At 47.1% G+C, this 27,069-nt stretch overlaps 1 protein-coding gene and 1 pseudogene across 1 annotated transcript in view; one reads left to right on the plus strand and one right to left on the minus strand.

The window, feature by feature from the left end:
* VAT1L (vesicle amine transport 1 like) overlaps positions 1 to 10,072 on the minus strand; it is a 64,707-nt gene extending 54,635 nt beyond the window's left edge. The window contains exon 1 of the mRNA XM_066637679.1: positions 9,867 to 10,072. Coding sequence (XP_066493776.1) covers positions 9,867 to 10,072 — 206 coding nt within the window. The remainder of the gene's footprint in view (positions 1 to 9,866) is intronic.
* A 2,840-nt stretch (positions 10,073 to 12,912) lies between these two features.
* Positions 12,913 to 13,031, plus strand: LOC136660779 (5S ribosomal RNA; annotated as a pseudogene).
* Positions 13,032 to 27,069: the final 14,038 nt, after the last annotated feature.

Raw genomic sequence — 27,069 nt, forward strand, 5'->3', positions numbered from 1 at the left:
CCCACCACACCTGCCAGCTTTACCTCCACCCTGCCCAATTTATCCAGTCTCGAACAGCACCACAATTGATACCACTTCTTCTCCTACTATTTTAAAAGGAGTAGAAGAGGAAGAATGTAGAGGAGAAGAGAGTAGTGGTGGCTTCTTCCTGGAGACACTCTAGGCCACTGCTCTACTCTCCTGGAAAAGGAGGAGGCAGCAGGGGAGGCACCAACATGCCTTGAGGAAGGTAAGAGAGGGCACATACATGGCTGAAGGGTGGTGACTTGATGTCCCACTTTCGGTGCAGGGAGCTTTGGCTTGCCCTGCCCAAAAGAAATGTTGCAGGCAGGAAAAAGAAAAATCCCTCTGATTGCCCAATCCTACCCCCTATCATTGGTGCCAAAGCAGCTGCACTGGTGAAGTGCGCGCTACATCCAATGGAGGCATGCCAGAAGTAAGTAGAAATATACTTCTGCATAGCTTCCCTGATGGCCTATCAGTCTCCTCCAACCCATAGCTTCCCTGATGGCCTATCAGTCTCCTCCAACCCACGCCAGCTATATATGCCTCTGTTTTGCTTCCCCCCATCCGGAATGGCTCCGAAGGGGAGAGGGAGGGAAGAGGCTCCCTGCAAACCTTTTCCAGGGAGAGGGAAGCTCCCTACAAAACTGAGTACTTTGCACCCCCTCTAGCTACACTGCTGCCTGGAAGCACGTAACAGTGGCCCAGTTCTCATGCTGCTGGAAAGTGCCCTTTGCTGCTGAAAACGTGCACTGCAGAAGTGCAGGGTAACCATAGGATTGGGCCCTGAGAGCACCAAACTATTTTAGGGGCATGAAGAAAAACACCCATTCGAGTTCCTCCCCACCTGATTTCATGGAGCATGGCCACAGAAGGTCTTCATAGAAAGGAACAGCTAAACATTCATAAGGAAGGAGGTATTCAAAGTTGCACAAACCTGCCTTAGACCTGCACAAGAAGGAGAGAACTGAATGAAGCATCTTCCTGAAGCAATAAATTAAGGACAGCTTCTTCCAGTTTGCTCCCCCCTTCCTTTCTGAAATCAGGAAATGGCAAGAGGCAAAGTAGTGGCAGCGGACGTAGCGCAAGGCAACATGCTGCTAGCTTTCGGGGGGCTAGGGGGCAAATGGCCCCCCCATCTTTAGAAAGCATGTGTGCACACCAATATTCCCCATGGGAGTGGGAGTTCTTGCGTGCAGCCTAAACATACTGGCTGTTTTTATTTTACTTCTTTCTGTCATCTGGTGACTGGTGTTTCAATGTTGTCTCCATGCTGCGTCCACCAGATTAAGAACATGGGAAGCTGCCTGCTAAGGAGTCAGACATTGGCCAATTGACCTCAGTATTGTCTCTACACCACACTACTTGAAAGTAAATCTCCAGGATTCCAGATGAGGGCCTTTCCCAGCACCACCTGAATATACAGCAGATTGAACCTGGGATCTTCTCCATGCTAAGTGGATTGATGCTTGTCCACTGAACTACTGTACCTTAATAAGGAATTTGGGGGGCATTTTCAGGTCATAATATGAGTGTTTTGGATTACAAGTGGGTCACATTTCAAGTTTCTAGGAAGGGTTAAGGTAACCTTATACTTTTGATACCCCATGAGTGAGTGTCTGCATCATGTTCAGGTTTCTGCAGGTGAATACAAGTCTACAGATGTCTTCATGTGGATATGGACGTATCCATGATTAATTCCATGGACAGTTATGCAAAGTGACGACACGTGAACATCAAGACCAAAATACAAGAGCGGAAGACAATAAGGACATCACAGACAGAAAGGGCCTGACCCAGAAAAAAAACAGTATGGGAAGCTACATGAATACAAGACAACATTCATGCGGCAATCTAGGTCACTGGGAACATCAATGGAAACTAGTATCTAATTTAATTGTTGTTGGCAATTGAGAGTTGAGCATTGACTGGATCTCCAGCCCTGCCTTCAATGTTGCATCCATACAGATCTGTTCTTCTCTCATGGATTTATGTTAAATATTTCTACCCTGCTTTCTCCATTTGGGAGGTGTTTGTACTCAGTTCTAGCCCTGCAGATAGAATGCCCGAGATCCAACCTTTACCATTTCTAATGAGGGCAGAGAAAAATCCCTGTGTGAAACTTTGGATGGCCACTGACAGATGGAGTTCACAATACTGAGCAGGACAGTAAAGAAAATATTTCTTTACTCAGCATGTGGTTGGTCTTTGGAACTCCTTGCCACAGGATGTGGTGATGGCGTCTGGCCTGGACGCCTTTAAAAGGGGATTGGGCAAGTTTCTGGAGGAAAAATCCATTACGGGGTACAAGCCATGATGCGTATGCGCAACCTCCTGATTTTAGAAATGGGCTATGTCAGAATGCCAGATGCAAGGGAGGGCACCAGGATGAGGTCTCTTGTTATCTGGTGTGCTCCCTGGGGCACTTGGTGGGCCGCTGTGAGATACAAGAAGCTGGACTAGATGGGCCTATGGCCTGATCCAGTGGGGCTGTTCTTATGTTCTTAACTACAATTCCCAGGAAGCCTTGCAGGTCTCTTGTTATCTGGTGTGCTCCCTGGGGCATTTGGTGGGCCACTGTGAGATACAGGAAGCTGGACTAGATGGGCCTATGGCCTGATCCAGTGGGGCGGTTCTTATGTTCTTAAACTACAATTCCCAGGAGGCCTTGCAGGTCTCTTGTTATCTGGTGTGCTCCCTGGGGCATTTGGTGGGACGCTATGAGATACAGGAAGCTGGACTAGATGGGCCTATGGCCTGATCCAGTGGGGCTGTTCTTATGTTCTTATGACAGACAAGTGGCTCCCTTTGGAGATGGTGGCACTGGGCACAGGGGCAGTGTTTCTTAGCCTACTTGCAGCAGGTACTGGGGGAGTCAGGTAGTCTGTGTGGCCAGGTGGGCCTTCTGATAGTTGAAGACCCTCTGGCTGATCTCTGATGCCACCTTTGTTGGATGGATGGATTCAGCAAGGCTTCAGCTGACTGATCAGTGGTGAAAAATTGTAACTGGTGAAGTTGCACCCATTTTAAACTGTAGAGGCTGTCATTTTGTGAAGATGCTGGTTCTAACAATTATTCAATGATATTACACTTTATTCAGTATCTCAAAGAGACACCTATGTTGAGGTCATGATGATGTCTAAATGCATTGACATTTAATTGACAGCGGTGCTGAGGCAGATGACTGATAGAGTAAGTATTCTGGTAACTATCTCACAGCCCTTCCTCTTCTTCAGAGGCATCATGGAAGACAGACCTCCACCAGGGTCTACAACCCATCTATCTTTTCTGTTGTTTGATGTTCTGCAAGCCCAAGATTTCAGAATCTTTCTGGTAGCAGAGGAATTGGGCAGAGGTTAAATTCATCACACTGTCTGTGGATCTTACCACTTAGAAAGTATCACTTCTTAAGTGAAAGAGATTGCTGGAAAATGGGAAGGTCCTGGTGGATCAGGACCCATCAAATCTTGCCTTTGGTTTCTCATGGGACTAACTAGCAAAGTAGCTCAAAAGCAGGTCATGCAGGAAACATCTCCTTTCTGTTCCTGCTTCTGAGCAACTGCCAATCAGAGCGCACTGTCTCTGAACCTGGATACAGAAAATTGCTGTCATGGCTAGCAGCCAGTGATACATGTACACCCCCCCCAAAGTTCCATGGGAATGCCACTATATGATGACATAGTGTAGTTCCCAAGGGATTTTTCAATTACTGAACAATTATCCCCCAAAATAAAAGCTACATATTGGTGCACCGACATCTTTGCCTGCCTCCCTGTTTCATGCCAGTCACATGAGCCACTGAGCTTCCTGAGCTTACATACTCAATTTCTCCCACATGTGCATGTTACATGGGTGTTAGGACCCAATCCTAACCTTGCCCTTTCCAATGCATCAGATCAGAAAACAACCATGCTGTATCCAGTAAGTGTGTGTGTGTGTGGGGGGGGGGAATTAGGAGGCTTTGGAGTGGAAAGGGAAATTCTCTCTCCATAAGCATCTCACTCTGCCATGTACCTCCTTAGATCTGCTTTGGCTCTGTAGCTGGTGCACGTCTGAGGAGAAGAAAGGGACACGGAGGCTGTGAAATGAGGGGATAGGAAAGGTCACCTTCCATTGCTGCCGGATCCACCCCCTTCCATAGCCTCCCTGCCCCTGTTCCTCCCCGCTCCTGGCCAGTTTTGCCCTCTCAATACCAACCCTCTGCCCTCGCCACTGCCTCACCTGCCCTGGCAACAGCCAGGAAGCACTGCCTCTTGTGGCAGCACTCCCAAAATGGCCACCAACAGAGTGCTCCATGCACTGTCAGCAGCCATTTTTTGACCCTGAAACTGTGTTCCGCTGTCGCAATGTACTCCAGCCGGCAGCCCAATTAAATTGGGCTGCCTGAGCACTAAGTAAAAGGCAACTTCCAAACGTGTCGCTGTCATGCGATCTAAGATCTTAACATGATCAAAGTTCTGATTTTGCTGAACAGCCCAAAAGCAAGGCTCATGATTTGCCACTCTGCGCCTGACCTGTGGCAACACAAACCAGTCCCTCCCTTATAACGTCAGTCTCATGTCAACTGTTTCTAAAATAAGCACCTCGGCGTTCACCTTGACATTTTCTTCCCACAAAATGCCAGAGCATTTGTGTAACAAGAGCAGAGTGTGGCTCTCTGATGACAAAAAAGCTTTCCTTCCCTGACACATATGCCCAGAAGCCCTGACTGCGACTGATTTCCATCTGAGATTTGTGCACTCTGAGTGGAGAAGCATCAGATAATCATGAAAATGCTGGGTAACACAGAAAAGAAAGAGGGTATTGCTTTTTCTATTAGCAAAGTGGGCATCCTTCAGATGGATGCGCCAGGCTCCAAAAAAAAACAACTGTCAACCTTCTTCATCTCATAGCACCCTGAGAAAGTACTAAAATTGCCAAGGCACACCAGTGGCATCTCTAGGATGTGTGGACTCCACTAGGTGATACCACTACTGGCCAAAATTGTGCAAATCTTGGTATTTTCAAATAATATCATCATGTTATATATCATTCCATGTGTAGGGATGGAAAAGTCCAGTGTGGCTTAAGCTGAGTTGCCGAGTCACCATCCCCTGTGACTCAACTTGAAAGCAAGTCATAACGGGGGCACCTTTGGAGTTGCCGTCACCCTTTAGTGACTCTAAAGGACTCGAGTCAAGTCGTCCCCCCTTAAAAAGCCAGTGGTGGAAATAACGGGGCTGCTGCCAGAGAGAGAGAGAGAGAGAGAGAGAGAGAGAGAGAGAGAGAGAGTGTTACAGTTCTCTCCTGTTACTCACTCTCCTGCTGTCCCTGCCCATATGTAAACAGGGCAGGAGGGGTGGGAGGGACTGCGAGAGAGCGGGGACAGAAGTGGCAGGAGGGAGGAGGGTCATGCACAGTAGCTGCAAGGCTTACCAGGATGACCCAATCCTTTGCAGCCCTCTTCGGAAGCAGTCCCACTGTAGCCAGTCATTCAGTGAAGCTTCCCCCTCCCCACAAGCCATGGTGGAAAGCATGATCACTATGAACCGCCTCCCCCCCCACTTCCCCATCTCCTTTTCCCCCCTCCAGTCAATTGTAAGACAAGAACCCCCTTGGGCTTCTCCTCCTGCTCTCCGTCAGCCAATAAAAATACCAGAATGCCCATCCTGCATCCAAAGATCGTCTGTTCCTTCCTTCCTATCACAGATGAGCAAAAGAGTTTTCTCCTCCCTTTCCCTTCCTGATTGGATGCATTAACCCTTCCCTGCCTTGTGGCTGGCACTCCCTGCTGCTTGCCCGGTCGGAATGCTGGCCCCACAAGGTTTTTCACGTCACAAAAACAGTCAGCAAGCACACCCAGACACAGGCAGACTTGAATCTGTGTGCGTGGGGACAAGTGTCAAGTCAGGAGGGCCCTGAGTCACTCAAGTCTTTTTCCAAGTCTTCCACACGTGCGACTCATAAGTCACCGAGTCACCCAAAATCACTCATTTTCACCACTCAAGTCAGGTGACTCAAGTTCCCAACCAATTATTGGTAATAATTTAATACAGAGTGCAATGAAACAAACCATGTTGAAATATCTGTATTCTATCTAAAGTTGTAGCCTGAAAAGTTACAACCAAAAAAAGAAAACACAACTGCTTTATGTTACCATAAAGTAGATTTCCTTAACTTCAAACTGACCAATGAGACTGATTGTTCCCAGAACCAATGAAGAATTATTTTGACACAGCAGGGAATCAATAAGGTGTTAGTATGAGTCAGCTCTCATTTCTATGTCTCAGAGCTAATACTAGAACTCTTATTCAGTTCTTATTACGAATACTAGATGCGAGAACTCTTATTCAGTTGTGTCAATGTCATCAAGTTGGCCACTGGTTTTTTGTTGGTTACTGATTGGTTGGCTGACCTGCATTGTTATATATTAAAACAAATAAATGAATAAAGTTAACGGGGGTTACACCAATCCTAGTGATGCCACTGCATTTAGGCTGTGCATATGATGTTGTAATTTATTCTGTTCAGTCTGAGAGGGAGGAAGTCCATTATAGGGGTAATGCAATGAGCTCTTGCACTGGATGATGCAAACCGTAGTGACACCTCTGAGGTACACTATCAGTGTTTTGACTATTGCCAAGGCACACTTCACTGCTGGCCTGGGGCTGACACCCTCCAATGGCCCTACTATATAACCCTCCACCGAACCCCTCTGGCACATCTGCAAATCATTTGTGGCACGCCACTGTGACGCAGCAGAGTGGTTGAAAAAGAGAGAAGGGAGCAGGGCTAGGGGGTATGTTGGATGGGAAGGATAAAAGATGCACAGGAGCTAAGCCAGAGCCTCTAGGAGTTGCTGCTGGATATGCTGTATCTCTGCCCATTTGTGGCAGCAGCCTGGAAACACGCAGTGGTGGCCCAGCTTTTGCACTACCGCAATGGCCTTTGTGCTGCCAGAACACTCAGCCAGGCAGGGCCCAGATAGGATTGAACTGCTTAGCTCTGAAAGCAGTACAGAGAGGGTTTCTCAGAATAAATGGGTGTCAACATGCAGCTGATGGCAGCAGCACAGCTAGAGGGGTCGCAAAGCACTATGTTTTACAAGTGCCTCACCCTCCCCTTCAGAGTAATTCTCTGAATTCATTTTGCTAGAGCTAGTAAATTTGCTAGTAATTCATTTTGCTAGAGCAAAATGGAGGCTACTGGGTGATGGAACAGATCCTTGAGTAGGTGTGAGGTTTGGCCCAGCAATCCTTGGAACAAGATTGTGCCCCACTCTTTTATGTTGCAAAGGAAGCCTCATTTGCATCTGTGAAATGCTGGAGGGTCTGTGACTGCCCACACCTCCTCTTTCCTGGCCTCCCCCTTTCCTGTGGGGGATGCACAGTATACAAGTGGCCTTGAAAGTGGTAATGGGACTTTCAGCACAAGCCTACAAATGTCTATGCAGAAGTAAGACCCACTGGGTTCAAAGGGGCTTACTTCCAGGAAAGTGTTTATAAGACTGTAGCCTCAGTTGGACCATGAGCAAAAGCATGCAATATACACAGCACACATTTTAGAGAACTGACTGAGGAGTAGCCTGACAATGGCTGGAGGCAATGGTCTTGCTAAAGGAATTCCTGCATGGCTTTCTTCCCAGGGCTGTCATGTGGCAGTCATGTGCCCTTTCATGCATGGAATTGGCACAGCACAAGATGGACAAATCAGCACAAGACACATGGCACCCATCTACAGCCTGTGCCCACGGGATTCCAGGGCAGCCTAAAGAGCAAACCAGAAGCATCCCAGGGGCAGATGGTACACGGTCCCCATGGGGGAAGGTATGTAACAGCCTGTGTAATGTTCCACTTTTGCTGTTGGAGACCATACCTTCCAGGTGTTGTCAAGCCAGGGGTATGAGAAGCTCCTATGCTGATGAGAGCTCATTCAAGCATGGGAAATAACAGAGAAATAACTTCCCTACTCCTTCAGACACTGCCTTCCTGGAACACCTAATGAAACAGTTCCTGCAAAACCCTTCCTAAAACCCACTTTTTCTATGAAGCCTTAGGTGCCATGCCTTACGGCCCAATGCTATGCACACTACCCTGGGAGTAAGCCTGATTGAACATAATGGAACTTACTTCAGCGTAGATATGCATAGGATGGTGCTCAAACTTTTACCACTGGGACCACTTTTTAAACTGAGAATCTGTCAAGACCCACCGAAAGTGATGTCATGACTGGAAATGACACCATCAAGCAGGAAGAGTTTTAACAATCCTAGGCTGCAATCCTACCCACACTTACGCAGGAGTAAGTCCCATTTACTGTCACTGTTAAAAGCATATACATAGTAGCCTGTTTAAAGTACAGATCTGTAACATTTCCCCAGATGCAGTCACATACCATGGTAGCATCAAGTCTAATATAGTAAAAATAAAATACACATTGAAATGAATGGGGACCCACCTGAAACTGGCTCACAACCCACATAGTGGGTCCTGACCCACAGTTTGAGAAACTGTTGTACACTAAATACAGTAATATCTCTCATAAATGGGAGATCTAGTCCCAGAAATTTGAGTGAAAGTTTTTGAGTGGTTCTAATCAAGCCTTGTTTCTGTTTGGGAATAGGTAGACTATTTGGGACTGTTTGGGAATATGTAGACTATGTTCATAGATGTGTTGAACGTGCTAACACAGTGCTAAGCACTTCACTGGTTACACTATCAGAGGTATAAATCAATCCATTAAAAACAAAATTAAGAGCCCTTTTTCTGAAGCCTGTCACTTGGAGTAAATTCTTGCTTCCTCTGATTTGCTCTACCCCCCCACACACATCCTTCAACATAGATCTTTCACCATCAGTATGCCCAAGCAGCAGGGAATCTCAACAATTTCTCATCATATGTATAATAAAAATAAAGGATATATATTTTTAAAAAATAGGTGGTCAGAGACAGACCAGAAGCACCAGTTGGGGAGAGGGTGTTCATTTTTAGCTGAGGCCATGGAAGAGAAAGTTCATGGGGGAAAAATCAGAAGTCATTCTCCGATGCTAGTGGATCTGAAGGACTAAGCATTTCTGACCTGCACAAAAGTTGGATCAGAAACCCCAACCTCGGAGGGCAGCCCATCAGCTTGGAAAGCAGCCAGCAAACTGGTAAACTGCAAAGTCACAACCATGGGAGAGGATGGTGGAGAAGGAAGCGGAGGGGGCCGCTTTCCCCCACTTGCCCTCTCTCCCATCCCTGCCAAGGGCCTGGCTGTTTCCAGGGGCTTGCGGTAAGCTGGGGCATGCAGGCAAGGGTCAGTTTCAAAGATGCTCTGTTGCCAGACAGTGTAGGAAGGGAACCCACAAGGGCTGGCTAAGGCCCAAAGTCATCACATTTGGGGGGGGAGGGGGAGGAGGAAGAAACCCCTTGCCACTCTGTGGAAGTGACTGGAGGAAGCAGTGCTGCCCTCCATCCTTGGCAGTGGCGTAGCTAAAGGGGGGAAAGTGCTAAGTTTTGCAGGGAGCCTCACCACGACCCTCCCCTTCGGAGGCATTCCGGGCAGGGGGAATGCCTCCGTTTTGCTCCCCCTGCTCGGAATGGCTTCGAAGGGGAGGGTCTGCTTGCACGCCGAGGTGAGGCTCCCTGCAAAACTTAGCGCTCTGCCCCCCCTCTAGCTACGCCACCGATCCGAGGCAGCATCCGTGCACCAGGGCAATGAATGGCATCCCTGGTCATTGGCATCCTTGGCCAGTGGCAGGGCTGGCAGCAGACACGCATCCTTCTGACTGTGCCAGATTCCCAGATGCTGGGGCTGCCCCCAGGTTCGGAGGGGGGGCCCGGGTTGGGGGGTGGCAAGAGGGAGGGGGGAGGAGGAGGAAGAAGGCGAGAGCGATACTGGACCAGGCTTTGACTCGGATCTTCAGCTCGCCCTCCTGCGGCTCCGGCATCGCCTTCTTGGCCACGCGCAGCTTGTTGAGCCCCCCGAAGGCGGCGAGGACCACGGCGCGCATCTCCTTGGCGTCCGGGGCTCGCTGGGCGCCCTCGGCCGCCTCCTTCTCGATCATCTGCTCGGTCTCCTCCGCCTGCTCGGCTCCTTCCTTGGCCATGGCGCTGCGGCTGCCGGCGAGGGACGCGGGATGCAGGAGGGATGCCGCGCGCCAGGCAACGCCAGGAGGATGCAGGCGCGGTCCCCTCCTGTTGAATGCGCAGGATGCGGGCGGGCTGCTGCGGCCAGCCTTCCCGTGACGCCCGGAGTGGCCGCGCACGCCAGAGCCGAGGAAGCCCTCCCACCGCCCTCCCACCAGCCCGCGGGGAGGGGAGGGGCCGGGGGGAGGCTGAGCCTCAGGCACAGAGGCTAGAAACCCTTGGCCGGGGAGAGGCAACCCAGGCTGGCAGCCTTTCAGGGTGGGGGTCTTTGCCCACCTGGCCAGGCCAGGCCAGGCCAGGAATGGAAGCTGGCGCCTTCTTCCTGCAGTGGGTGGGGAGGCCTCCCCACCAGAGTCCTTTCAAAAGTGTGCAAGGGGAGGCAGGGGAGGCAGTGCCTCCCCACCGGAGTCCGCTGTGTGAGGCACTGCAGTGCTTGGGTTGAGTGTGCTTGATTGCCGCACACAGTGCTTTTCAAAGGTCGCCAGTGGGGAGGCTCTGCCTCACCTGGGACAGCAGCAGCACTTTTCAAAGGACTCTGGTGGGGAGGCTCTGCCTCACCTGCCTCACCTCACGCAATGGACTGCACTTCCCTGGGGCAAGGCAGGGGCCCAACCACTGAACTGCAGCTCTTGCCCCCCCCAAGGGATAATGATAATGCCACTGAACCCAGAGGTAATAACATGACTAATCACCACAGAGAGACCTCTCCCCCATGAATATGTCCAATCCCTTTTTCAAAGCTAGTGGCCATCATCATATCCTGTGGCAGTGAGTTCCACAGACTAATTACATGCTGTGTGAAGGATTTCCTTTGTCCACCCTTAATCTCCTGATGTAATCTCCAAGCAGCCTTGGGTGCCCTTCAGGGAGAAAGGTGGAATATAAATCTAATAAATAAATTAATTAATATTCAGTTTCTTTACCCATCCCAAATCCATTCTAAATTATGTCCATCCTTTCATTAGATGTCCCCCACCACTAGTGCTGTGAAGGAGGGAGAAAGACTTAACTCTGCTCTCTCCAAACCATGCTTCATTGTATAAAGCTGCAATCCTAACCACACTTTCCTGAGGGTAAGCCCCATTGAACAAAATAGGACTTACTTCTAAGTAGACCTGGTTAGGATTGTGCCCTAAATCTCACAGTGCAAACCTAGGTATGTCTATTCAGAAATAAACCCTGCTGAGTAAGGGGATGTACTTCCAGATAAGTATGTATACCAGTGATTAAAAAACGTTTTAGTACCAGGACCTACTTTTAAAAACAACACTCTGTAAGGACCCACCAAGGCTACTGGGCTTTTAAAAAAGGAGCGCTAGAAATTATTATTATTATTATTATTATTATTATTATTATTATTATTATTATTATTATTATTATTATTAACATAATAATAATAATAATAATAATAATAATAATAATAATAATAATAATAATAATAATAATAATAATAATAATATTTACGTAATAATAACCAGAAAAAGACCCTTAAACTTTATCTCTCTATTTACACATGCTTGCAACTTCAGGAGCTCAGCTCGAACAAGGCAAACCTATCTTGCAAACTGCAGGAGCTAAGCTCTTTGCAGGGTAATTAGAAGATGCAGTAACTGATTTTTCAATAGACCTCAGACTTGAGGCAATTAGTTATCTGATCTTTCCATCACCCTTTGGCGACCCATCAAAAATCAGGTCCTGACCCACTAGAGGGTCCCGACCCATAGTCTGGGAACTACCGGAATATACTATTGCAGCATCAATCATGTTCCCCTTTAATCACCTTTTTTCTAAGCTAAAAAACCCCCCAAACATTGCAGTCTTTACTCTTAAGGAAGGTGCTCCAGCCCTTAATCATTTTGGTTGCCCTCGTTTGTACCTTCTCCATCTCTACAATATCCTTCTTGGAATGTGGCACCCAGGACTATACAGTGGATTCCCCATGTGGCTGCATGATACATTTGCACAGGAACTTTGCCTATAAGTGGAAATACTTCACCGAAGGGTTGCAGGTCCTGATTATGGTGTTTGCATGGAGCTTTTTCTTCCATTGCAAGCACTGAATCTAGGAATGACCATCAATTCCCAGGCATTGTGGTTTCGTTGGCAGTATCAATGGAACAAGCTTGAGCTGCTCCCACCAGTGTAATGAGGTTGCTTCATTATTAATAGGGTATCAGGTGTGGTAGAAAAATTCAGAAATGGCAGGGACTCTTTTGCTCAGATGGGGTGTTCTTTTCCAGCTGATCTTTCCTCAGTCCATTCCAAACATATCACCCTCATTTCTGTTCAGGAAACCTAATTGACTAAGTGCCATGGAATGCTTGCATTTGCAAAGGATTCTGGGGCACATTCTAGGGGGCCACACTCAATTTGTGCCAGGCTCTATGCAGGCTTGGAGAACACTCATAGAGCAGAACTTGGAGAACACACCCACCCTTATACGAAGTTAGACCTCCTGGACAGATGAGACCAAATGTTCCCCCCCTTACCTGTTGATGCCCTGGCGCCTGCTCCTCCCACTCTCCAACTTGCCTCCTGGATGGGCCAGTTCTGGCTGTAGGCATCACTCCCTCTCAGACTCGGCACCCCACCTGTAATATGGGCTGATCATGTTGGCCTACCTTACAGGGTCATTGGGAGGGTTACTGCAAGATCATGTATGTGAAAGTGTTCTGAAGATTCTAGAAACATCTGCAAGATTGCTTATTTGCTGCCGTGGAAACTTTCATCAAAAGACTTTGGCTGAGAAGATGCATCTGGCTCAGCGGAAGGCAAACTGACACATTTGCCTACGGGCATATATTAATGCACTGTTACCCTGCACATGCCTGATCTCTTCTGATCTCGGAAGCTAAGCAGGGTCAGGCCTGGTTAGTACTTGGATGGGAGACCACCTGGGAATCCCGGGTGCTGTAGGCTTATACCATAGCCTTTCGAGACTGAAGGTTGCCAACCATATATTAATGCTTAGGCTATCATCTTTCCCAATGGCTGCCTGAAAGACATCATAGAGCTCATCTTATGTTAAGGCTACAATACTATGCACATTTACCTGGGACTCAATCCTATTGAACACAATGGGAATGACTTCTGAACAAACACACCTGGGTGAGCACTCAAAGAAGTACAAACCAATGTCGGCACCAACGACGTGGGCAAGTGTAGCTGGGAGGTCCTGGAGGCCAAATTTAGGCATTTAGGCAGGAAGCTGAAAGCCAGGACCTCAAAGGTAGCGTTTTCTGAAGTGCTTCCTGTTCCACGTGCAGGGCCAGCTAGGCAGGTGGAGATCAGGGGTCTCAATGCGTGGATGAGACGGTGGCATAGGGAGGAGGGGTTTAGATTCGTTAGGCACTGGGGAACGTTTTGGGACAAGCGGGGCCTGTACAAGAGGGACGGGCTCCACTTGAACCAGAATGGAACCAGACTGCTGCCGCATAACATTAAAAAGGTGGCAGAGCAGCTTTTAAACTGATCCCTGGGGGAAGGCCGACAGGAGCCGAGGGACATCTGGTTCGGGACTCCTCATCCCTATGGGATGAGGATGGGGAGGTTAGAGAACAACAAGACAAAGGCAGGGTAGGAGAAGAAATTGGCAAAGGTAGCGTGATGGGATGTGATAGACGGTTTGGCACAATGAGAGGATGCGGGGACAAAGGAGCGAATAAGCAGCCCATCCTAGGGCATTCTGTGTACAAATGCTTTTATGCGAATGCCCGAAGTCTACGAGCAAAGGTGGGAGAACTGGAATGTCTGGTGACAAGGGAAAACATTGACATAGTGGGCATAACAGAAACCTGGTGGAATGCGGAGAATCAGTGGGATACCGCAATCCCGGGCTATAAACTCTACAGGAGGGACAGGCAGGGGCGTGTTGGAGGTGGGGTGGCCGTTTATGTTAAGGAAGGGATAGAATCCAGCAAAGTAGAGATTGAAGGTGGGTCCGACTCCACTGTAGAATCTCTGTGGGTTAAATTACCAGGCTTGTGCAGCTATGTAATACTGGGGGCGTGCTATCGTCCTCCAGACCAGAAATCTGATGGGGACCTTGAAATGAGGAAACAGATCAGGGAGGTGACAAGGAGGGACAGGGTTGTAATCATGGGGGACTTCAATTATCCTCATATTGACTGGGTCAATTTGTGTTCTGGTCACGATAAGGAAACCGGATTTCTTGACGTGCTAAATGACTGTGGCTTAGAGCAGCTAGTCACGGAGCCCACCAGAGGACAGGTGACTCTGGATTTAATATTGTGCGGTATGCAGGACCTGGTTAGAGATGTAAACGTTACTGAGCTATTGGGGAACAGTGATCATGCTGCAATCCGTTTTGACGTGCACATTGGGGGAAGAATACCAGGCAAATCTCTAACAAAAACCCTTGACTTCCGACGGGCAGACTTCCCTCAAATGAGGAGGCTGATTAGAAGGAGGTTGAAAGGGAGGGTAAAAAGAGTCCGATCTCTCCAGAGTGCATGGAGGCTGCTTAAAACAACAGTAATAGAGGCCCAGCAGAGGTGTATACTGCAAAGAAAGAAGGGTTCCACTAAATCCAGGAGAGTGCCTTCATGGCTAACCAGCCAAGTTAGAGAGGCTGTGAAGGGCAAGGAAGCTTCCTTCCGTAAATGGAAGTCTTGCCCTAATGAGGAGAATAAAAAGGAACATAAACTGTGGCAAAAGAAATGTAAGAAGGTGATACGGGAGGCCAAGCGAGACTATGAGGAACGCATGGCCAGCAACATTAAGGGGAATAATAAAAGCTTCTTCAAATATGTTAGAAGCAGGAAACCCGCCAGAGAAGCGGTTGGCCCTCTGGATGGTGAGGGAGGGAAAGGGGAGATAAAAGGAGACTTAGAGATGGCAGAGAAATTAAATGAGTTCTTTGCATCTGTCTTCAGATACCGCTGCCCGAACGGCCCCTCCTGACCGAGGAGTTAAGTCAGATAGAGGTTAAAAGAGAAGATGTTTCAGACCTCATTGATAAATTAAAGATCAATAAGTCACCAGGCCCTGATGGCATCCACCTAAGTATTGTATTGTATTGGCAACCTTCAGTCTCGAAAGACTATGGTATCGCGCTCTGAAAGGTGGTTCTGGCACAGCATCTAGTGTGGCTGAAAAGGCCAATCCGGGAGTGACAATCCCTTCCACACCGGGAGCAAGTGCAGTCTGTCCCTGGTCTGTCTCCCTGGCTATGGCCTTCCTTCTTTGCCTCTTAGCCTCAGACTGTTGGCAAAGTGTCTCTTCAAACTGGGAAAGGCCATGCTGCACAGCCTGCCTCCAAGCGGGCCGCTCAGAGGCCAGGGTTTCCCACTTGTTGAGGTCCATCCCTAAGGCCTTCAGATCCCTCTTGCAGATGTCCTTGTATCGCAGCTGTGGTCTACCTGTAGGGCGCTTTCCTTGCACGAGTTCTCCATAGAGGAGATCCTTTGGGATCCGGCCATCATCCATTCTCACGACATGACCAAGCCAACGCAGGCGTCTCTGTTTCAGCAGTGAATACATGCTAGGGATTCCAGCACGTTCCAGGACTGTGTTGTTTGGAACTTTGTCCTGCCAGGTGATGCCGAGGATGCGTCGGAGGCAGCGCATGTGGAAAGCGCTCAGTTTCCTCTCCTGTTGTGAGCGAAGAGTCCATGACTCGCTGCAGTACAGAAGTGTACTCAGGATGCAAGCTCCGTAGACCTGGATCTTGGTATGTTCCATCAGCTTCTTGTTGGACCAGGTTCTCTTTGTGAGTCTGGAAAACGTGGTAGCTGCTTTACCGATGCGCTTGTTTAGCTTGGTATCGAGAGAAAGAGTGTCGGAGATCGTTGAGCCAAGGTACACAAAGTCATGGACAACCTCCAGTTCATGCTCAGAGATTGTAATGCAGGGAGGTGAGTCCACATCCTGAACCATGACCTGTGTTTTCTTCAGGCTGATTGTCAGTCCAAAATCTTGGCAGGCCTTGCTAAAACGATCCATGAGCTGCTGGAGATCTTTGGCAGAGTGGGTAGTGACAGCTGCATCGTCGGCAAAGAGGAAGTCACGCAGACATTTCAGCTGGACTTTGGATTTTGCTCTCAGTCTGGAGAGGTTGAAGAGCTTTCCGTCTGATCTGGTCCGGAGATAGATGCCTTCTGTTGCAGTTCCAAAGGCCTGCTTCAGCAGGACAGCGAAGAAAATCCCAAACAGGGTTGGTGCAAGAACACAGCCCTGCTTCACTCCGCTTCGGATGTCAAAAGGGTCTGATGTGGAGCCATCGAAGACAACAGTGCCCTTCATGTCCTTGTGGAAAGATCTGATGATGCTGAGGAGCCTGGGTGGACATCCAATCTTGGGGAATCCACCCACCCAAGAGTTATTAAGGAATTGAAGGATGAAGTTGCAGATCTCTTGACTAAGGTATGCAGCTTGTCCCTCAAAACGGCCACGGTGCCAGAAGATTGGAGGATAGCAAATGTCACGCCTATTTTTAAAAAGGGAAAGAGGGGGGACCCGGGAAACTATAGGCCGGTCAGCCTAACATCCATACCGGGTAAGATGGTGGAATGCCTCATCAAAGATAGGATCTCAAAACACATAGACGAACAGGCCTTGCTGAGGGAGAGTCAGCATGGCTTCTGTAAGGGTAAGTGTTGCCTCACAAACCTTATAGAATTCTTTGAAAAGGTCAATAGGCATGTGGATTTGGGAGAACCCGTGGACATTATATATCTGGACTTTCAGAAGGCGTTTGACACGGTCCCTCACCAAAGGCTACTGAAAAAACTCCACAGTGAGGGAATTAGAGGACAGGTCCTCTCATGGATTGAGAACTGGTTGGAGGCCAGGAAGCAGAGAGTGGGTGTCAATGGGCAATTTTCACAATGGAGAGAGGTGAAAAGTGGTGTGCCCCAAGGATCTGTCCTGGGACCGGTGCTTTTCAACCTCTTCATAAATGACCTGGAAACAGGGTTGAGCAGTGAGGTGGCAAAGTTTGCAGACGACACCAAACTTTTCTGAGTGGTGAAGACCAGAAGTGATTGTGAGGAGCTCCAGAAGGATCTCTCCAGACTGGCAGAATGGGCAGCAAAATGGCAGATGTGCTTCAATGTCAGTAAGTGTAAAGTCATGCACATTGGGGCAAAAAATCAAAACTTTAGATATAGGCTGATGGGTTCTGAGCTGTCTGTGACAGATCAGGAGAGAGATCTTGGGGTGGTGGTGGACAGGTCGATGAAAGTGTCGACCCAATGTGCGGCGGCAGTGAAGAAGGCCAATTCTATGCTTGGGATCATTAGGAAGGGTATTGAGAACAAAACGGCTAGTATTATAATGCCGTTGTACAAATCTATGGTAAGGCCACACCTGGAGTATTGTGTCCAGTTCTGGTCGCCGCATCTCAAAAAAGACATAGTGGAAATGGAAAAGGTGCAAAAGAGAGCGACTAAGATGATTACGGGGCTGGGGCACCTTCCTTATGAGGAAAGGCTACGGCGTTTGGGCCTCTTCAGCCTAGAAAAGAGACGCTTGAGGGGGGACATGATTGAGACATACAAAATTATGCAGGGGATGGACAGAGTGGATAGGAGGATGCTCTTTACACTCTCACATAATACCAGAACCAGGGGACATCCACTAAAATTGAGTGTTGGGCGGGTTAGGACAGACAAAAGAAAATATTTCTTTACTCAGCGTGTGGTCGGTCTGTGGAACTCCTTGCCACAGGATGTGGTGCTGGCTTCTACCCTAGACGCCTTTAAAAGGGGATTGGACAAGTTTCTGGAGGAAAAATCCATTATGGGTTACAAGCCATGATGTGTATGCGTAACCTCCTGATTTTAGAAATGGGCTATGTCAGAATGCCAGATGCAAGGGAGGGCACCAGGATGAGGTCTCTTGTTATCTGGTGTGCTCCCTGGGGCATTTGGTGGGCCGCTGTGAGCTACAGGAAGCTGGACTAGATGGGCCTATGGCCTGATCCAGTGGGGCTGTTCTTATGTTCTTATGTTCAATGCATGGCTGCTCAGAAGTAAGTCCCATTGTATTCCATACGACCTAATCCCATGAAAGTGTGCATAGGATTGCAGCCTTAATAGGGTAGGACTATAGGGATGCCACACACTTTAAAAGTTAGCTCCACAGCACTGGCCTTCCTCTCCTGCTTGTGGGCTTTCCCAGTTCAGCTGGGGGGCCATTGTGGGATGTTCCAATGGATAGGGCTTTTGGCCTGATCCAGCAGGACTTTGCATCTATTTGGCATCATCATCATCACAATAATAATTAAGCTTTCTTCTGCCAAGCAGTTAAATGGGGATAATCTCAGAAGTACAGTGGTCACACTGACACACACAAAGCCAGTCTGCACATGTTCAGAGATGCTCTCCTATGTGTTTTAACTTCCCATGATTCGCATTGAGCTATCATCCTTAAAATGGGTTCTCTGCGTCAAATCAGTTAGTCCACACAGAGGCCATTACATCACCTCCAGTGGAAATATCCACTGGCTATGACTGATAATCTAAAAACCTAAAATTACAGACTTGCTGATTGACTTCTCTGAAATTATGTTTTTGAAATGAGAAGCATTCCTGAAATTCCAGCTCATTTTTCTTTTCATTCAGGGTGTTTGCTTAAAAAAAAGAAAGAAAGAAGAAAGAAGGCATTGACAGCTTCCATTGTCCCAAAGTGTTAACTTGCTTAGATTTGAATTTGGTTCTGAGCAACCCTCCTGTTCCTCCCTTCCATCTCCTGTCTAACAGGTGCTTTTGCTTGCCTGATAAATCTAAGCAATGCATTTTAACTAATGAAAGGACAATGGCTCGCCAAATCCTTTCCAGAATAACAGGAATAATAATAATAATAATAATAATAATAATAACAACAACAACAACAACAACAACAACAACAACAACAACAACAACAACAACAACAACAACAACAACAACAACAACAGGTATTTATATACTGCCTTTCTTGGTCTTTATTCAAGACTTTATTCAAGGCGGTTTACATAGGCAGGCTTATCCAAATCCCTTATTAAATAGAGATTTTTACAATTGAAAGAAGGTTCTTTCTTTCAAGAACCACTACATTCAAGGTGTTTCATTCCGATCTGGCTTCACATTCTGGCCTCCATCCTCACACGCTCAGAGCAGATGGAATAGCTCGGCTTCAGCTTGTCAGCTGCTTCAAGAGAAAGAGTGTCGGAGATCGTTGAGCCAAGGTACCCAAAGTCATGGACAACCTCCAGTTCATGCTCAGAGATTGTAATGCAGGGAGGTGAGTCCACATCCTGAACCATGACCTGTGTTTTCTTCAGGCTGACCGTCAGTCCAAAATCTTGGCAGGCCTTGCTAAAACAATCCATGAGCTGCTGGAGATCTTTGGCAGAGTGGGTAGTGACAGCTGCATAGTCGGCAAAGAGGAATTAATTTCCTAATTAAGTGGTGGTTAATTTGTAAAACAAGAAAAGTAAATGTAAAATATGAATTTTTGAGGAGAAAGGTACCTGGACCCCAAGTCCCAGATGTTGAGGGGAAGGGAAGGCCAACAGCTATGACATTCATATGGTATTTCAGTGGCAATGGAAAAAAAAACACTGCATAAGTGCAGACACTCTTGCTTTTCTGCAAAGAAAGAAAGAAAGAAAGAAAGAAAGACCCAGTGGATGATGAAAATGAAGGAATCTCAACATTAGTTTGGGGATTGAACTTAAAAATATCCCCTTTACTTCCCCCAACTTTAGAACTGAGCAGACACACAAACTCATCAGGCAGAGTTTTACTAACCATATATATTTCCACGACCAAGCAAAGAGTCACTGAACACATTTCTCTGTGCGGGGCAACATGACGCAGGGCCACTAAGAAATGCAGCAACCTTACAGCAAAACCTGGTGCACGTCTAGTGAGTAGAAATGGAGCTAGGAAGGGCAGCATGATAAGAACGGCATGCTCTGCAATGTGCCGTGTAAGCTCCCCTCTCCCTCACTGTCAGAGCCGTTTGGGGCAGCGATGGCAACATACCATCTCTACCCTGAATGGCTCCAATGCCGAGGAGGCAGGGTGCTTACATGCAGCATTGTGGAGTGTACTGTACTTACTGCGCCACCCCCTCCAGCTTCGTTTCTGTCAGGAAGGTATCACTTCTAGGTGAGGCTCCAAAAAAGGCAAGTTTGCATCAATGGATCATTTTCACCATCATAGTTGCCATTGTCAAAAGTTAAAATTAGTTGTCAAAATAGTTGTCAAAAGTTAAAATTTTGCCAGCTTTTTCCTTTTTCCAAGCAGGCAGGCAGCAAAGGCGAATCTTAGGGTATTTTTGTCCTGCCACTGGTCTCTACCCTACACTAGGTTTCCCACTGCATTGAGGTTTGATGGGATTTTAACATCACTAAGCTCCACCTTGTTGCATCATCAGGCCCTGCCTCAGAAATCTCATGGCTTTGAGTGTATCCGCCCTGGCAACCTTACAGCACAACCTGATGCATGCCTATGCAAAAGTAATTCTGAATTCAATGGGACTTATTTTTTTGTAAGGGTGCATAGGATTGGATCTGAAGGCCTTAGGAGTGGACCCTAACAGGTAGGAAACCCTGGCCTCTGAGCGGCCCGCTCGGAGGCAGGCTGTGCAGCATGGCCTTTCCCAGTTTGAAGAGACACTTGGCCAACAGACTGAGGCAAAGAGGCAAAGAAGGAAGGCCCATAGCCAGGGATACAGACCAGGGACAGACTGCACTTGCTCCCGGTGTGGAAGGGATTGTCACTCCCAGATTGGCCTTTTCAGCCACACTAGACGCTGTGCCAGAACCACCTTTCAGAGCGCGATACCAGAGTCTTTTGAGACTGAAGGTTGCCAACAAGAATAGGATTGCAGCCTTACTGCCCAATCCTATCTATGGTGGCAGAACACTGTCAATAATTGGCTAGTTACAACATACAGAGCATGCTGTTGGTGGCCATTTTTGAGCCATTGAGGGCACAATCCTAACCCCTTATGTCAGTGCTTTCCAGCACTGGCATAAGGACAATGCAGCTCTGAGGTAAGGGAACAAGCATTCCCTTACTTTGAGGAGGCCTCTGTGAGTGACACCCAACTGCAGGATGCAGCACATGTCCCACTGGCACTGCAGTGCCAGTGCTGGAAAGCACTGACATAAGGAGTTAGGATTGTGCCCTTAGTCTGCATCCAAAAGATTTGCTGTTCATGGAAATTATTTTATTGTCTAAACACAGACCATTCATGTTGTGTATTTTTCATAGAATTCTGATATGTTGTTCCACAATCAAACATCATGTAGGGCTGCCTTGGATTTCGATTGGATGGGTGGGTAAATGTGGGTGGAAATAAGTAATTATAGTGAGAAATTCACTCTCCCACAAGGAACACAATCCCTTGTGTTCACTATTTGTGTTCATGTCCCCATTTGGGCAATATTATTTTCCCTGGTATCTGCTACTTCAGTGCCATCTTCCCCCTCCCCCCAGTCTTGCATCATCATTTTTTCCTGAGTTCTATCCAATCAGGGATCACATTGTGAATGAATTGACCTCACACCACTACTTATGTGATTGGATTTGGCAACAAAATGCCAATGAAGGCAATTTGAGAGCGAATAAATGAACTGGCCTGCATTTTGGCAAGTGGAGAAAAATTATGGAGAAGGGAGGCCTTTCCTGGGCATTGCTGCAAGTTTTTGAAAACTATGAATTGTTTCAGTTCAGCCTAAGTCTTAAAATGACTCCATGCATTTCTGAAGAATGAATGAATACTAACAAAATTCTGCAGTTACTCTTTCTAGCACTTCCCTCTTCCCAGCTTTATTAAAGAGGCTTCGTAGCAGATGAAAAATGTATTTAATTTACAGAATGACATATGCCAAAATCGCTATTCAGGGAAGATATTTTTGTCTGCTGTTATAATCTATTGTCCGTCACTGTTATTGGTGGGGAGATCTACTTCAGTGATTGTATGTCCTCATTATGGAAAGTGAGCCTGCGGAAGAGGAGAAAGAACATGTCTGTCAGGTCTCTATATTGAGCAGTCTTGTAATTTGAAAGCTCATTCACAGTTCAAGATAATTGTTTTATTTTTTCCCCACAACTTCATAGATTCTCTCTTTCTGTCTCTCTCTCCCCCTTATCTGCAGAAGTCAGTATGAATCATAGATGCAATGAAGCAATTTGCTGTTTAGAGCTGATGCTGAGAGCTCTGTTTCTCCAATTTGCTGAGAGAAAAGCATATTAATGTGTTCTGAAATTGTTTGGAACAATGAAAATGGGATCCGTTTTAAAATGGAGGAAGAAAAATTCACTGCATTAACACCCCGGGTATGCCAAAGAGATTCTGTTTTCACCCAAGTGGCTGCGTCAAATTAACAGTTCTCTAAGAAACTGGTCTTCAGCTTGTTGAAAGTTGGGACCCACCTCGCATTCCATCTTGCAACATGGGACTCACCTTCAAGACCCCAGCAGGGGAGCAGGGTAAACAAATGAGCCCCAGCTCCTGTTCTTTTCCCATCCAATGATGGCCAATCAGCGAGCATTGCTACTGTGTCATTCTGCTCCTTCTTTCCTTTCAGGCTATTTGGAAGGAGAAGAAAGGGAAAGAATGAAACAGCAACAGTTTGCGTTGTTTGGAAAGATGGAGGGCGAGAAAGAGGAAGCAAGGGAGAGGACACTCAATCAGTATTGGAACTGGATAACTGAGAACAAAATGTCTTAGGCCTGATTTGATTTGATCCATTGAAACTGAATTGGAAAGATAAAGGATAGTGATTTCTGTATGACTGTGCACATTGTATGTGACTTTTTAAAAAATATCTATCTATCTATCTATCTATCTATCTATCCACTCACTCACTCACTCACTCACTCACTCACTCACTCACTCACTCACTCACTCACTCACTCACTCACTCACAATGTAATTGTAACTTGCGCTGGAATAGGCAGGCCAGTTGCTGTATCCAGCACAAGTTTGGGGCTGACTGTAGCTCAGCCAGGAGCAAGGTAAGGTTTCGCCTTACCCCAGGTAGAATCGCAGCAGTCCCAATGAGCCAACTTGGATCTGCGCCACCTGAAGAGGTAGCGCAAATCCAAGCAGCCTGGAGGTGTCCCGGGTTACCTGGGAACTGGGCTAGTATCCAGCATAAGTGCCAGATTCTGGCCTTGCTCTCTGCTTCCCTGCACACACCCATGGGACCGCCTGCCACCCACCCTCCCCCGCCCTGGAACGCCTCCCTCCCACCCTCCCCACACACCCCTAACCCCTGCACTGGCTGAGCTCAGCTAATGTGAACTTACCTCCCTGGGGTCTTGCTCCAGCACTGGGAAGCTGGTGCATGATCTTGTGCTGGCCTCCCCAACTCAACAGGAGGCACAAAGGGACTTGCGCCAGCACTGGCCGAGCACTCCTTTTGGATTGCACTCTTATTCATTCATTACTGGTCCTCAAGAATGGAGATATGTCAGAAAAGGCAGAGTTTATTGAGTTCAGCACTCTGGGTTGGCTATTGCCATGGGCTGAGAAGCTTATGCAAAACGAAATGCAAGCCAACTGTAGAAATTTGTTCTTGTTGGCATCCTTCAGTCTCGGAAGACTATGGTATCGTGCTCTGAATGGTGGTTCTGGAACAGAGTGTCCTCTCCAGTGCGCAAAGCCTGGGTAAAGTAGATATGGAGGATAGAATGTTACCCATGCAGCAAATCCCCCCTCTCCATGTCGCTGAAATGGTCCAATGGAAAGGCAGAGGCCAATACGGTTGGTTCCAGCGGCGTCGCAGGAGTTGCCAGAACGTGACTGTGTTCAGCCATGAACTGCCTCAGGGACTCCGGCTCCGGATTTTGCCTCGAGGTTGACTCCTGAAGCCTTTTCCATAACTGGATGTAGCCACAAGGCAGTGGAGGTCTGGGATCAGAGTTTTCCTTCTCTCAGATGAGCTGCCTTCCCAGGCTGACGAGTCCCATCTACCCGGTGGCTGTTTAGTCGCCTCTTACGACAAGTACAGCCAAACTGAGGGCCTATTCTTATCCCCCAGCCCCCAGGGGCAATTTGTATATTTTTACTAAGAGCATAGACTTTTTCTTTAAAATGTAAGCATTAAGGGGGGCTTTTTGGGGTGGGGGGGGAAACGCTGTGAAAATAATAAACATTATTTCAAATCATAACTGATGAAACCTGCCATAAACAGCAGGACCAACCACTCCGGAATAGATCGAGGAAATAAACGGAGCACATCATTTGATTGTTTTAACATTCATCCAGAAGAATCTTCACTCAGGCTAATGAGAAGTGTCTTGCGACCTCTTAAAATGTCATTTTGTGTGGAGGATAAATGATGCTCAGTTCAATTAAGAACCAGGATGCGAAACTGAGAGCAGCCCAATTCAGAAAAATGGCCCAGGTATATTTCATTGAAGCATCCAAGACACTGGCTTTCAGTCTGAGGAAGAAAATATATAGACATCTAGGGCAGCTTACAATCAGCACCAAAGCAATCATATAAGAATATAAGAAACATTAAAAACGATACAATATTGCCACTGTTTAAATCCCTGCATTGACTTCTTGTCTGCTTCCCCATCCAGCAAAGAATTCTAGAACTTATCTTCAAAGACCTCCATGGCTTTGCCTCTCCTTTCCTATCTGAATTGCCTGAATCAATTGTCCTCAGTCTGTCTACTCAGATCTGCACCAGCTCTTTGGCTGGCACAAGTCCAACTGGGCCCAAGGGGAATGTCAAGGTTGGGTGAGAGGGTATATCAGCATGCCACTGCTGCTGCTATGCGCCCTTGCCCTCCCCCAACATACTCCTGGTCAGTCCTGGTCCCCACTATGATCTTCCCCCTTCATGCCCCCAGCATGAAGTCAGGAGCCACCAGCAGTGGCTCACTGTTCCAGTGGTGCGTGAGCACAGTTACCAGACATTGATGCTGGTAGCCCCATTGCTGCACTGTTGCTGCAAATACAGCACCAATGACTGGGGCCTTTTGTCAATGAAACACGAGTTCCATCTGCAGAAGGCCCCCATAGGATTGGGTCATAAGAAGCTCTGATCGAAGAACTGCAGCACCTTTTCAGGTGCAGATGTTCCTCTCTGGAGAACTAACATAACCTGTGGTTATTTGTAGGACTGCTTCTCTCTCTGTTTCCATTCTATGCTCAACCTGGATACTTGTGAGCTAATATTCTGGAGACACCACAAGCCTCCAGTGTTCGTTCTTTAAAAGGTAGCCAGAATCCAGTTGGTGCTGGCTTAGAACTTCTCACCACTCAGGAAAGTGGGGAATGAGCACGTAGCATTACTATAAATTGTACAACAGCACCACACCAAACACGAGGAAGGAAACGGCTGAAACAGGAGGAGGGTTTTGCTTTTGGGTTATAGTACTGGAATCAAAATACGCATCTGAGAACTCAACATCTGCCTTCAGTAAAACAAAATCAGGCACCCCAGACTCTCCAAAATGTTTGGCTTGGCAGCATCTCTGCCTTGTACATTTCAAAACACACAAGCCTCCCTTATCTTTCCAAGACATCTTTGTTCTTTTGATGTTGCCCGAGGTCTGCATGTCTCTGATAAACTGGGCTGATGCAGAGCTAGCAGAAAATGTTTATGCAGGTTTGGTGCAAAGTGCTTATATATTATTGATATATGCCTCGCAAAGCAACGCGAAGGACAGGTATTTGAAGGGTTGGCTTGCTGGTGAGCTTACGCTGACAATGGGGACAGCTCCTGAAAACTGAACTGTGCCAAAGTCCTGCAGAAAGGAAAATATTTATACATAAAAGAATGTTTTGTTGATGTCATATGCTTTTTGAAATAAAATACAGAAACAGATTCCAACAACTGATCCTGAGACCTTCTGCACGCAAAAGATCGGCTTTACCCTTTCTCAGATGCAAAACACACACATACGTTACACTTGAAGCTAAAGCAAAATACAGTATTTATCTAAACTAATGGCCAAATTATACTTACGGCTCCTAAAACAACTACAGACAGACTTTGCCTCCTGAAATATATCTGTTGGTTTTTTGCCATTTTTCCAAATGAACTTATTCAGTTGCAGCACTTTGGCTTTGTGACATCATGAAACCTAACTTATGACATCACCAAGGTTGTCTCATAAACTGAGGCTTTTGGACAAACCTGGCCAGGCAATTCCACACTAGAAACAAGACAAGGTTCAAAGCATGTGTGCTCTCAACTCTACTAATTGCAGTTGGGTCCTGTCTAAAAACTAAGCTTTGGTTGATGAATCTACCAATTAAAGTCTACATCCCCAGTGCCAATAAATCACACATCAAATGAGCATCGCTTGGATTACTTGTTCAGTCACAGATTATTGAGTTTTCTAAAGCCAGCTGTTGTAGTTTTAAGATCAGAATGTTTGATGTCACAGCAAGACAGGGGTTCTGATATAGGTGTTTGTTATTTTTCTTTTGGGTTAACATTTCCTGAAATGATGAGTCACCTGATTGCTCATAATAATTGGGAGGAAAATAAGCAGCACAGCTAGTATTATGCGTCATTTGAGGCCAAGGGGATGTGGATGACAAGAGAACAGGGTCACATGGCTGCATCTGAGGGACAGGTTGCAAGACTAGGGTTGCAATCCTAGAGACACTTGGAGGAAGTCCTATTGAATTCATGGGACTTACTTCTGAATAGACAAGCATAGGATTGTGCTATAGGCCTATTCCACTAACTTGGCTTGCCATTTGGTTTCTCCATCTCTATTGGCAGACATTAATCTGGTCATTATAGGAATAGGAATGGGTTGGTTCGAGTGTATTCTGTCTGCGGCAGCCTGATGCATAAAGAGCAAGAGAGTCATGGGAGGGCAGAGCACCTGGACTGATCCAATTCTTCTGTTGATAAAATGTTTTAAAGATGTAGTTCAGAGGCACAATTAGGACCAGTTTGAATGTTCCACTCCCACATGACTATGTGGAGAGTTTCAGTATGTTGTTATAGGTTGAGCATATC

This window comes from Tiliqua scincoides, chromosome 9 (genome assembly GCF_035046505.1).
Source record: "Tiliqua scincoides isolate rTilSci1 chromosome 9, rTilSci1.hap2, whole genome shotgun sequence".
NCBI classification, from domain to species: domain Eukaryota; kingdom Metazoa; phylum Chordata; class Lepidosauria; order Squamata; family Scincidae; genus Tiliqua; species Tiliqua scincoides.